Raw genomic sequence first — 14,042 nt, forward strand, 5'->3', positions numbered from 1 at the left:
GTGATTAAAATTGCCCACAAAGGTCACCTGGGCATGAGCTTGACTAAAAGGTGAATCAAATAAGATTTTTGGTGGTCAGGTATGGACAAACACATTGAAGATGTGATCAGGCACTGTTTGGCTTGTGCTGTATCTGACAAGTTGTAGAAGACTTTTGCCACCCCCTTGACTCCAGTAGAATATCCAGGTGGTCCATGGGGAAAAACTTGCTCTGGATATGATGGGGACTTTTGATAACCAACCCACAACCAAAGATTTGTTATAGTGATGGTGGATTACTATTCCAGGTGGTCAGAAGTTTAATTTGCTGACAACATTACTAGAAACAAAGTTATCCAATTCATAGCTGCACTTTTTGTGAGAGAAGGACTTCCTTGTGAGAGAAGGACTGAGCCCCTGGTGGCGCAGTGGTAAAAAAAAACAAATTGCCGCCCTGTAACCAGAAGGTTACAAGTTCGATCCTGACCAGGGGCTCAAGGTTGACTCAGCCTTCCATCCTTCCGAGGTTGGTAAAATGAGTACCCAGAATGTTGGGGGCAATATGCTAAAATCATTGTAAACCGCTTAGAGAGCTCTGGCTATAGAGCGGTATATAAATGTAAGTGCTATTGCTATTGCTATTGCTAAAGAGTTAATAACTGACAGTGGGACACAGCTTACCTCATTTGAAATGGAGCAATATTTGCATAACCATGTAATAAAACACAGGACTTCCTTGTACCATCCTTGAGGGAATGTCTTAATGGAAAGAATGGACAGATTAGTGAAGGAAAGTTTACAACTGGCTATTACACAAAAACAATCCTGGAAAGAGGCAATCCGTGAAACTCTATTTGCTTATCAAACTATTTCTCATTCTACTACAGGAAAAGCTCCTTTTGAACTGTCGAGAGGATGCAAAGCTACCACCAAACTTACACAATGGCAACTACTGATAGGGCTTTCCATGCCATCTCACCCTGAGGATGCAGAGATTCATGATCAGGTAAGGGAGAAGCAACTAAAATACAAATTGTATGCAGATCAGAAACAGAGTGCAAAACAGTGAACATTTCAGACAGGAGAGTTTGAGGAGGTTCTCAAAATCGCCCAAAAAAGTGGGCTAAGGGAGCCTAGCCCACTTTTTGGCGGTTGTGTGCTGCCACGGGAGCCATGCGGCTCCCGGCAGCTAACCTGCCTAATTCTCCCTATCCTTAGCCTCTTCTCCCTGATCGTGTATTGCCACGGCGTGGCTCCGCACTGTGGCAACACATGAGGAGACCCCCGGCGAGAGGCTGAAATCAGCCTCCCAGTCCTGGGGGTCTCTCCAGGATGCCCTGCGTACTCGCCCGGGGTATCCTGAAACTTTTGGGGGCCATGCGGCCCCTGATCCCCACAGCCCCTGCCGGCTCCGTGACAGAGCCGGCGGTCATGTGGGTGGCTGATCCGGCTGCCCAGGGCTGCTTTCCTGCTCGTCTGCGGGAAGAGTGGGCTAAGCCCGCTCTCCCCACAAACCCCTTCCCAGCGAGTCTCACTGATCATGAGACTCACCTCGAAGTTTGATTACGGCTGCCTTATAGTGAGAAAGGGATGTTCCCGATATTCTGGACCAAAACAAATATTTGAACTTCAAGGAGATTCTGTCATATTGGATGAAGGAAAGAAATGGAACATTCAGGACTTTCTAGCATGCATACTATGAGAAAAGAGGGCAGGGAGTCTAGTCTCGAGAGTGGAACTGGAGAGGACTTTGATTTTATCTCCAGTTTTGACCTCACAGAGGAGGCTGATGAAAGTGATGAACAATCCTCTTTACCTGAAAGAACATTGCTAACAGCTCCTGTGCCAGAGAACCCAGGACTTAGGAGAAGTGTGCATGATAGGAGACCACCTAAAAAACTTCAAGACTATGTCAATGAATTTTAAATCAATTGAATTCTGGTTGTTATAAAGGGGAGGGATGTTTTGTATTCTATCTAGTATCTTTTATGTTTTGTTTTTTAGAAGTCTGTCCCAGTGGGGATCCTGTAGAGAGTGGGGGTGGGGGTGGAGTCAGAAAGGAAAAAGAAGGGAAAGGAGAAAATGGAGTTGTTTCTGAATAAACTCTTAGTTAAATATATATAAGCTTACTTTGTGTTTATGAGGGAAGCAGCTATAAATCACCGGGCTTGCCACTTGCCACTCTAGGCAAACAGCTAGATGCTGCCCTGCACTCCCTCACTGGCCTTGACCTTGGGAAGCATGTAGAGAACGGAAGGCAAAATGGCAACATGCATCTTCCTTCCCTAATAAAAAACTGAGAGAGATTTGAAAGGAAGGAAGGAATTGGGGCTTTAACAGGAAGGAAAAAAGCAGGGGGATAGGGGAAAATGGGGAGAGAAGGATGTAGATCAGTGCTCCCTGGAGCAAAGCTTCCAATATCTGGTTGACTGCAACTCCCAGCATCCCAGCTGCAATGACCTTTGGCTGGGGATTATGGGAGTCGTAGTCAACAATATCTGGGAATCCCTGGTACAGGGAACACTGAAGGGGATGCCATGAGATGTTCTGCTTCAGGGAGCAAAATATCATGGGCCGGCCCTGAGGAGCAGAATCTGTTACTGCACCTTGGGCTGTAACACCTCTGCTTTTCGTGACATCTGGATATGCCCTAAGAATGGAATAAGTAAAACTTGACACTGAGATGGTGTCTGTTCATTCTGTAACTTGGCAAATGGGCATAGGCAACATGTAATCAGAGTGAAAAGCTGAAGAAAACTTATCTATCTATCTATCTATCTATCTATCTATCTATCTATCTATCTATCTATCTATCATATTTCTATACTCCCTGATATTTACATCTCTAGGCAGTGTTATATCTTTAGTGCAGTTCTAGATCTCATGCCTTGCATCCAGCAGAGGGAAGGGTAAGATATCTCTAATAAGTTATATCTCTGCTACCTTTTATGTTGTGAAGCACGGAAATCCTGCACTATTTGTGAGAAAATAGCTTAGAGGACTTTTAGCTGGATGGAAAATGAGCGAAACCCCAGCTGATTTAAAAGCATGCATGCACGCACACCCCCCTGTGGAATCTGGCAAAGAAAATGAGTGGAACTTTTGAACAAGGGAGTTGATGTTTTTCAGGATGTGGTTGGAATCTTACATCACTGTCATCATTCCAGAGACTGCTCCGGGTGACACACACACTTGGCACTCTCAGAGTCTCTAGCACAGAGGGAGCTACGTTTAGATTCCACAGTCCTGTTCAGAGAGTGTCACTCCTCCCCTCCTTGGCCTCAAGGGCTACAGTATCTCCAGTTGTTCTGTTTCCTTAGGAGCAATGGGAGACTCAGCTCTTTCCTGAATAATCCTTTCAACCCCATAAAGGCACTGTTCTATTTTCATCTAGAATGTCAGTCCTTCTACTTGTGGAACTGAAACCCTCTGTGAACTACGATCCTTTTTTCACAAAGTGAACACATTTGGGTATCTCAGAACACAACAATCCCCCAGGATCAACAGAATGTAACAATCCCTGAGAGCAGGGTTTCTTAACCTTGGGCCCCCAGATGTTGTTGGACTACAACTCCCAGAATCCTCAGATGCAATGACTTTTGCTTGGGGATTATGGGAGTTGCAGTCCAACAACATCTGGGGGCCCAAGTTTAAGAAACCCTGCCCAAGAGGATCAACAGCAGATACATCAAGGTTCACTTCTGAAGCTTGCTATACATGGCTGTCAGCCATCACTGTTTTTATGGGTTCAAGAGATTTCAAGCTAGTCACAGAGTTGTTCTCTACAGCTAAACTACTCTCTGGGGGTTAACATAGGACCCCAGCAGTTTGGTTCATGAGAGAGTGGGATGCCTCTTGATCTATGCCACTATCTACCAGTTTGTCATGATTCCAGGCTGCTGTGGGGCCCCCAAATGCTTGTCACTCTCAGAATCACTACCCCTAGTTTTTAATACTTGAACTAGATTTTTCTAGTTTTTCTAACTAGATTTCAGAGTGATGCCAAACTCACAGTAGCTGAGCAACCTGGGAGAAAAACAAAGGAAGGCTGGTCTTAAGAGATTCCCCTTAGGGGATGGAGCCGCTCTGGGAAGGGCATCTAGGTTCCAAGTTCCCTCTCTGGCATCTCCAAGATAGGGCTGGGAGAGATTACTGCCTGCAACCTTGGAGAAGCCACTGCCAGTCTGTGTTGACAATACTGAATTAGATGGACCTATGGTCTGACTCAGTATATGGCAGCTTCCTATGTTCCTACATAAACTGCTATTTTTCAACCTAATTTCAAATATATATGTGTGTGTAAACACACACGTATGTTGCAAAGGACAGCATTGGTTACTTAAAAGCAGTGTGAAATTTTTGCATGTTAAAGATACAAGCAGTGATAAGTTCATTATCTATCTATCTATCTATCTATCTATCTATCTATCTATCTATCTATCTATCTATCACATTTACATACTGCCCCATATACAAATCTCTGGGTAGTTTACAGATTAAAACATAATTTAAAACAATTTAAAAGAACTATCAAAATAATCATACACTTAGCAGTACATCATTGTGCAATAAATGTTGTGATCAGTCCGTGGAATATAGAATGGATGTGTAACTCATACCTACCCTAACAGTTTCTGCACCAGCAGACAAATGCTTAGCATGAAGACTTGACCGTATATTAAACAAGCTGTTGCTGTTGCTGACAACAGCAGCCCTGCATTGGGCTCTACCCTCTTCTTCTGTAATGTCTGGTAGAACTTCCCCATGTCAGGCCTCCATGATATTCCACATTCTCCCACTTCCCAACAGCAGTAGAGTAGAGGAAGGGGCTTGTGGAACATTGGGACATCAGGATGGTTAAATTCTACTGGGTGTTAATGGAGAGGGAGAAAGGAAGCTCTGACGGCCATTTTTGGTGTCAGCTGCATGACTAGGGTAACATCTGGCTTGCACTAGTTTTAGTTTGCTATCCCAAATTATGACATCATGCCAACAATGCTGGATGTTTAGCTGCTGTGGCAGCAGATAGGCAGGTAGGCATGGTTAGGGAAAAGGTGCTAGGCTAAAAATAAGTTATTTTGCCTGCTCTTCTTACATTTGAAAAGTGTCTGGATCTTACAAACAATGCAAGTTCTGTCATTTTTTGTGGGTTGTACAGTCTTGTTTGCTTTATGTGTTAATGTCCAAGTGCTTTGCCTATCGTGGGTTTTATCTTGAAACACAGAATTCCAGAATCTACCAAAGCAACGCACAGCATGGTCTAATGAATTAATGGCCTGAATTACGCTATCTTAGTAAACCAAGGGGAGAGGAATGTATGGCATCTCTGTATTTGTGGGCAGTTGTTCCAGAATATGGAAATGAATGCAACGGATATTTATATACTGCTTTTCAACAGAAGTTCCCAAAGCGGTTTACGTAGATATAAAAAAATAAATAAAATGGCTCCGGGAAGAGCAGAAGGTTCCAAGTTCCCTCTCTGGCATCTCCAAGATAGGGCTGAGAGAAATTTCTGCCTGCAACCTCGGAGAAGCTGCTGCCAGTCTTAGACAATACTGAGCTAGATGGACCGATGGTCTGACTCAATATATGGCAGCTTCCTATATTCCCTGTCCCCAAAGTGCTCACAATTTAAGATAGACACCAGCAACAGCCACTGGAGGGATGCTGTGCTGGGGATGAGTAGGGCCAATTGCTCTCCCCCTGCTAAATAAAGAGAATCACTACTTTAAAAAGTTGCCTACTTTGTTCAGTTAGCAAAGAATGTCAGATCAAAAATTTGTACAGATAGGAACACAGGAAGCTGCCATATACTGAGTCAGACAATTGGTCTATCTAGCCCAGTAATGTCTTCACAGACTGGCAGAGGCTTCTCCAAGGTTGCAGGCAGGAATCTCTCTCAGCCCTATCTTGGAGAAGCCAGGGAGGGAATTTGGAACCTAGACGCTCTTCCCAGAGCAGCTCCAGCCCCTGAGGGGGATATCTTCCAGTGCTCACACTTCTAGTTTCCCTTCATGTGCAACCAGGGTGGACCCTACTTAGCTAAGGGGACAAGTCGTGCTTGCTACCACAAGACCAGCTCTCCTCTCTGATGGGACTGGCCAGATGGGACTGGCCATCTTGTTTAAATTTAAGGCACGATATGCAGCATTACAACTCTATAGCACTGTACCCCAGGGCTGCTGCAGAGTCAGAATGTAGCCCAAATGCTGGTAAGAATGGGCAGCAGAGCGAGCCGTGTTTCCACAGTTTTCCCCATTAGTGACAATGGGTGTCAAAGTGTCAAAGCTGCATTCAGACTCTGCAGCAGCCCCAGGGCACAGGACCATAATGCTGTGCATCATGTTGGCCAGTTGTATTAACTCAATTGTGTCTCCAGATTTTCCATGTGAGATTTATATTCTGAGTGACTGACATGATGTCGCCTACCATCTCCACATTGGTCTGGCTTGGGGCTGCTGTGGACTTTGAAAGCAGCCCTGATACTGTTAAGAAGCAGCGATTGTGGAAGCTGCATTTCCAAAGGTTTCCTCATTCTCAACAATGCCATCAGCTATGCTTCTTTCCTTCCTCTTTCCTCCTCTTCTTTTCACATTTTATTTCCCTCTTGCCTCTTCTACTCTATTTTCCACCATTAGTTTCCACTAATAGTTTCCACTGTTTTCATGTCCTGGATATTTTCTGTGCCTCTCTACTTCTTTCTGTCTCTAGCCACCACCATATGCATTCATTCCTTCCACTCTACATTATCAATATAATTTGAGACTCTCTAAATGCATCGGTGCATGCAACACCAAACCTCCGTGTCTTCACTGAGATAGTTTTAGAAAAATGTAAAAACATCTTTTGTTAGTCTTTTTTCTCATGAAGTTCTTAGGCTTGTCCATGAAAACATATTTTAACCTATAATAAATGGAAGTATACATTATAGGTATTGCATTTTTTTCATATCATGATATCTGTGACATCCTCTTTCTCTCTCCACATGCATGTATGTGTGTATTCTGTAGCTAGAGTGACAAATCAAAAAAGGTTTTTAAAAAATATGGCATCTGTGGGCAGTTGCAGCTAACTGAAACCTCCTAGTTAGCGTAAAATTAACTCTGAGTTCTCCCACCTCAATGTTTCATTAAGTTAATAGTATTTCTATTTCTTGAGCTGCCTGGTTAGTAGAATATTTTGGACATGTAAACTGTAAGCCGAAGCATACTGATTATTCAGATTAACATAGCTAACATGTCATTTTTGCTGTGAGATTGCAAGATAGACCCATGAGGAACTGGACAGCTTCTGTTAGAATTGCACTGCAACGTTCTCTCTCATGCAGTGGAGACAATGTAGTTTTTTTTAAAATACCATGTGTATTTATTTTATTTGGAAAAGGATGTGTAGAATGGGGCAGCTGTTAAAGAGAAACTATGAATAATGTCTCTCAAGATAAATAGAAATTGACACACACGGCATTTCCAGGACTACCAACCAAAAAAAAAAAAAAAAAGGCAGTTAGATCCCTAGATCCCTCTTGATTGACATCATGCCAATGAAGGTCTGGGGCAAAGATGTCACCACCCGATAACTTCAGCAATACCTTTAATGATATGAACGCTGCTGCAGCACAACTGTGGCTCCTCCACATGCCTCTCAATAACACTGGAAGTCCACAGTAAGGTGGGAAGAGTCAACTCACTGTGAGAGAAGAGCTGGTCTTGTGGTAACAAGCATGACTTGTCCCTTTAGCTAAGCAGGGTCTGCCCTGGTTGCATATGAATGGGAGACTAGAAGTGTGAGCACTGTAAGATATTCCCCTTAGGACAGGGCCCCCAGATGTTGTTGGGACTACAACTCCCAGAATCCCCAGACATAGCCTTTGCGGCTGGGGATTCTGGGAGTAGTAGTTAAACAACATCTGGGGGCCCAAGGTTACAAAACCCTGCCTTAGGAGATGGAGCTTCTCTGGGAAGAGCATGTAGGTTCCATGTTCCCTCCATGGCATCTCCAAAATAGGGCTGAGAGACATTCCTGCTTGCAACCTTGGAGAAACTACTGCCGGTCTGGGTGGACCATACTGAGTTGGATGGACCAATGGTCTGACTTAGTATATGGCAGCTTCCTATGTTCCTAACACAGACTCCTCCCATGCCAACAGTGCTCTCCTGGCAACTGGTTCAGTGATGGTGGTAGGAACGCTTTATAGTGTGGCTTCTTCACATGTGACTGCAGAATGGTGATCATGTGGTGCAAGAAGGAGCCATGAGACTGAAGTTCAAACATCACTAATGTGGAAATTGACCTTTGGTGATCTGCAGGTGTGCCATCAGAAATCAAACACCTTGAAGACACTGCTTTTCAATGTAAAGCTTCTCGATTGATTAACGTGCAGGGCATTCTCATGCACATTTAGGGGAAAGGTTCTGTTGTACTGGGGCTTACGCCCAGGGAAGTGTGCATAGGATTGCAGCTTAAGTGTTGAGTGATGGCTGTGCAAGCCCCAAATGCACTGAATTCAGCTAATTCTGCAGCCTGCTGCTGGGCTTTATTTTGTGACTGTTATTCTCTCATTCCCCCAACTGGCTGGCTCCATTCCTCCTCAGCTAGTGTGATGCTTACTAATTGGTGATTACCAGATCGGTTTGGCTTATGAACTTCAACTGTGCTGCTGTGAATAGCAAGGCATTTACACAAACGCCTTTTAGGAAAAGTTAATTTGGGTGGTACTTATTCAAATGCAATGAAAATACAGCAATCCATTGCATGAATTCTGGGAGGGAAAGGTTAATAGCTCAAAAAACCAGAGCCTGTTTTATCCAAATATAAAATTCCACACCTGTACATGGGAGTCTAAGTGTCTTTTTCCCTTGGCGGTATTGCCACTTTCTCCCCCACCCCCTCTTATCCTTGCTTTCAGTTGTTTTGGAATGCTGCCACCGCTTGTGATAAACTAGGGTTGACTTAAAATCCAAAAGTAAGCAGCAGCAATGTGAAAACCAACCAGCTTCCCCCACACCCTCAGCATTGGAAACAGTGACTTTGAAGAATGGAATGGGAGGAGGGGGAAGTGAGAGAGGTGTGTGTGTGTGCAGGGGAAGACCCAGAAATCAAGGAAATCAGAGCCATGCCATGTAAAATTGTTACAGCTGTTTCTGTTTTTATTGGCTGTTTCTTTTGGATTCATTTCTCCAGCAACTTCATGTGACTGGGAAGTGGAGCGGCATAACATTGCTCTGTGTGGAGAAGTCCTGGGGCCAGGAGTGGAGAGGAAGAGGGTGTGGTGATTAGGAAAGTTTGCAGGAGACACATCAAAGTGCAGCCTCTTAATGTGTTACAGTAACCCAGGAAATTGAGTTCAGATGCCTTTAATAAAAACCTAATAGATTAGAGACACAGGATTTGCCATCGCAGGTCAGGCCACCATTCCACATAGTTCATCAGTAGCTGATGGGAGACTTGATGGTTTTCTTCGCTGGAAAGGACACCCCCTTCTACCTCTAAAGAAAAGCCTTCGCTCTTTGATCGACCTCTCCCTCCCTAAAATACTTCAAAGAAATCTAGACACACAGCATCCCACACATGCTTATCCACACAAATGAAAACATACTATATACTAATTAAACTCTGTCTCTCACTTGGCTTGGGAGGAAGACTGGGGAGGTTGTTATTGCTAGGGCTATTTTTGAGCATTCGTAGTGCTTAGAGCCTGCAGTAATGGTGATGGCAGCGGCGGCAGCAGGAGTGGAATGCACCAAATGAAGGGAGTGGAATGCACCAAGGGAACTGACCATTAGGATGGAGTTTTGGAGGAAAGATATTTAATCTTATGCACATGCAGATAAAAATGAAGTTCCTGTTTCCAGTGGAAAGCAAACAAAGGAAGGGTGCTGAGGGCAGGGCAAGAGAGTCTCATGTGCTCTACGTTGACTCCTCTTCAAACACATTTGTCTGACGGGAGGAAAATTGAAAGGAAATGTGGAGAAGGTTATGTGGTTTTTAATATCCCTGCTCCTCTTTGAAGTTGTATATAACTTTCTCTTCACAAAAGGGGCCAACTCACATGGCCAGCATTTGACCCCCTCAAAGTGCAAGGTGATCCCAAGGAAGGAAGTGCATTTGTGTGTGTGTGTGTGTATGTGTGGGAAGACCCAGAATGTTCATGTGGTAGAGTGGTAATCTGATAATTTCTTTTGGTGCCCAAGTGAAGTTACTGAGGGAAATTGCATTAACTGTATGTTGGACAAAGATCTGGGCATATATGACATGGGAGACTGATCTTTGAAGACAGACTTCACTCCACACAGGGCAGGTGCCTTGCCTTAAATTAGTTTGCATTTTATTCCTGTGAAATGGCAGTAGATCACTGAAGAGCTAAGCATTCATAAACTGGAGGATTATTAGGGCCAGCTGACACACTCAGGGACAAATGACATATTACTTGGGAAATTTGTGACTGGATCTCTCAATATATATTTCTTTTTAGAGAAGCAATAAGAGGGGCTACTGTTAGCCAGGGTGGGGAAAATATATAGCACATTCTTGTATCTGTATTTTTACTGCCACAACTAATAGCAATAGGGTAAGAGATTTGCACTGGGGAATCAGCATTAGGAAGAGGGTTAAGTCTCCCTCCCATAGGCGTAGGGCCAATTGGACAAGGGAGGGCAAATGTCCCTGGGCCCTGAGGGTCAGGAGGCCCAAAAGGGGCCCACAAGCAGAGGCCTCCCAGAGATCTGGGGGGACCACACTACTGCCGCTGTTGTCCTGCCGCCGCCACTGCCCCACCGATATTTCTCACATTAGAGCTGAACAATTAGATCCCAGGGAACACTCACATGCATCTGCTCCCTTTCTCTTCTGCAGCTGCCAGCAGCTGGTGCAGCTCTTTCTGTTTGATGGACACAAAGCAGCGGCTCCACTGGCGACCACGCAAGGCTTGGTAAAGGCTGTATTTCCCTCCTCGCTTCTGAATGGAAGTGCTGTTTTGCAAAGCACCCTTGGATTTACCATCTCTGGACATCGCGGCAGAGAAGAGGAAGAGGCGAGCAGCTAGCCCTGCCCCCTTGCATCTGACATCAGAAGCAAGGGGCATGGCTTGGGGCGCTGGGACGTGTACACAATAGGGGGCCCCTTCCTGCTCTTTGTCCCCAGGGCCCAGGGAAGCTCGCTACACCCCTGTCCCTCCCCCACTTGCAATGGGCCTAATCCAAATTGGGAACCCCATGGCTACTTTTAGAAGAAGGAAATTATACTGGGCCAGTTTGGGCAATACCATCCCCATCCATGTGATTACGAAGAGGATGGACCAAGAGCATGCCCTTCAGAACATCCTCTGTGGATGTCCTGACCAGGGCTGTCCCTAGGGAGGTGTGGGGCTGGGGGCAAATCAGCATGTGTGGGGCCTCCTTAACATTTCCTGCCGCTGCTGGGAGCCAAGCTGCCCAGCCCATGCCAGAGACTAACATGGGACTTTCTATATACACGGCATATGCTTTGAATTAGAGCTGTTCCTTTGAAGTACAATCCAGCATGTTTACATATATGTAACACACCACAGCACTCAAACCAAGGATTCTGACAAGGCAACCAGATGTCACGCAGCCCTATCCTATGCAGAATTAGGCCTACCTAAACAACAGGCATAGGGAGTTAGTGCCTAACTCTGCATGGGAATGCTACTTCAATCTCTGCACCACCTTCTGGTGTATCAGATGTGCTGTCAAAAGCATAGTTATAATGGTCGGGCTCAGATGAGAGAAGCTGGAACCCACAGCCCCTTCCACATTACTATTCATAGTAATGTCATTCATGAACAGCGCGAGAGAGGCTCAAAGGGGCAAGGCTCATTTATTGTCAGGTTTCAAAACGCTCTAAGAAAATACATACATTATAATAAAGGAGCCTTATTATTCTTAGCCTTCTTCTACGCATTTTCAGTTCTGAAGTTTTTGGAAGCTAATGCCCACACTCTCCAACGCCACTTCCCCTCTCTGGCATGGACAATGCCCAGTTCCAACCCAGTCCCCTTTCCACTCCTGGCGAGCTTGTGAGGAAAATTCTTCGGCTGCCACTAATTATACTGCCTCTCACCTCCTCTCTGTCCCGATGCATCATGGGGGTTGTAGTTCTCTGAGGAACTCTGAGGACCTTGGAAAACTACAAGTCCCATGGTGCTTTGCATGCATGCTAGGGACTGCTCCCCCTGGGTACAGGCAGAGGCTGGGCTGGAGCATGTCATGGGGGCGTCACATCGGCTAGTCGCTCATGAATAAGAAGGCAAGTGGGGGTAGGGGTTGGGCTACTGCATTGTGATGCCCAAGCAACCACCCTCCCACCTTCATGGCAGACGGGCGACACACACAAGCAAGGCTGCCGAGCGAGCTGCTAATCACCACTTGTGCCGCCGCTGGTGTAGGAGAGCTGAAAAGGAGGGAGGGGCAAGCAAGACCATGGAGAACTTTAGGAGCTTGTTCTATCCAGGAGCAGACAGGAAGCCACTGAAGGGGTTTATGGAGGGAGGAGCTTGACATGATGCTAGAGCGGTGAATGATTTTGGCAGCCGAGTGCTGGACAGAGGTGAGGGGGAAAGATGAGCCAGTGGGAGATGATGAGAGAAGCTTGTGGCACCACCGCTGATCCTGCGGGGCCCCTCCAAATGCAGGCCTGGGGCAATCACACTTGTTGCCCCGCCCTAAGGATGGGCCTGGTCCTGACACTCTCCCAGCACATTCCTTTATCCAGGGGAGGGGGGCTGCTCATTACCCCTCTACTTACTCACCAAATATTTGTTTAAATGCAGAAGATGTCCCAATGGGTGTGCTCTTGGAATTCCCCCTTCCTAGTTACGTGGCAGGGCAGGGGTAGTATTGTGTTCAAACTGGTCTATTGAGTGATCCATCACAGATCTCCCAAGCAATATGTCATTTGGCCCTTACTTAACCAAGAATGCTCTGAACAGTTGTACGAAGTTGAAGTAAGCATCTGTGTGCTATGTTGTTGTCTAACTCCAAAGTCATTTCATGTGAATTTTATCTTTCGTTGTGATGGTTGTCAATAAAGAGTTCTGGTAAAATATTGTTTGGTTTACTTCTATGCAGATGTTTTCAATTAAATCTTAGAAACAGGAAACTGGACCAAACTAGATGTTCAGTGGAGACCTAGATCCCCACAGAACTTCTAAAAAGTGGTGGATGAAGGGTAAAATTTGCTGGGGAGAAGTGGTGGGTAGTGAAGGGTATCTTAAACCATTCCCTACACAGCTGTGGGTTTTTTGTTTTTTGTTTGGCTTTGCATTCTTGTAACCCAGCTATTTCCCCCCCCCAGCAGCAAATGTACTCATTCTAAGGGGAAAACAATATGGGGAGGAAAGTGCAGGGAAGAAAGTATGGGTGGGGAAAGTGATAAGCACCCCTCCTCCACTTGGTCACTTCGTCCCTCCACATTATTCACTCCCTACCACTTTTTAGATATTCAGTGGAGACAGGTTTTCATACCTAAGTATTTTGCTGAATGCCTGTTTTATAGCTGCTTTCCTCATACACACAAGGCAATCTTATGTAGAGGTAACTAAAGGTTTATTCAGCAACAGCTCCATTTTCTCCTTCTCCTTCCCCTCCCTTTTCCTTTCTGACTCCTCCCCCCACACTCTCTACAGGTTCCCTCCTGGAACAAATGTCCAAACAAACAAAGTGAGAAAGATTACTGGATAGAATACAACAATGCCTAATTCAGCAGATGGTGACTTGCTGTTTCTGTCCCCCCAAAATAGGTGAAGTGACATATGTTATTTAGAGCTGCTGCCAAATCCTGCCCTGGCCAGAATCTGGATTAGATCAGGATTCTTCATGGGATTTTTTCAGATCAAGGAGAAACGGGAACACTCACCTGAGCCTACAGATGTTTCCATTGATGCAATTTTTATGGCATTTTATATATGTGTAAGTTCTTTTGGAATTGACAAGAAAAGTAGGCTAATATTGTTTTAAATAATTAGTGATAAATAAATGTTTTTAACTCAACTAGGGGGGAAATCTCATTTTGTCAAAATGTTTTACCAGGCATCTACACAAATGAAA

The 14,042-nt window shown here is 45.1% G+C and overlaps 1 protein-coding gene across 9 annotated transcripts in view; it reads left to right on the top strand.

Moving 5' to 3' along the window:
- The first annotated feature begins 763 nt into the window (after positions 1–763).
- The window catches only part of LOC128322743 (diacylglycerol kinase kappa-like), a 69,274-nt gene continuing 55,995 nt past the window's right edge, over positions 764–14,042 (top strand). For 6 of the 9 annotated variants that reach the window (XM_053244627.1, XM_053244622.1, XM_053244613.1 and 3 more), the window contains exons 1-2: positions 11,729–12,940; positions 13,736–13,904. Coding sequence is in view for 3 of the 9 variants with exons in the window: in XM_053244634.1 (XP_053100609.1) it covers positions 13,812–13,904 (93 nt within the window). In the remaining 6 variants the exon portion in view is untranslated. Of the gene's footprint in view, positions 986–11,728; positions 12,941–13,735; positions 13,905–14,042 lie in introns of those variants that run through there. The other 3 variants (XM_053244616.1, XM_053244636.1, XM_053244635.1) reach the window with 2 other exon arrangements.

This window comes from Hemicordylus capensis, chromosome 4, assembly GCF_027244095.1.
Source record: "Hemicordylus capensis ecotype Gifberg chromosome 4, rHemCap1.1.pri, whole genome shotgun sequence".
NCBI classification, from domain to species: Eukaryota; Metazoa; Chordata; class Lepidosauria; order Squamata; family Cordylidae; genus Hemicordylus; species Hemicordylus capensis.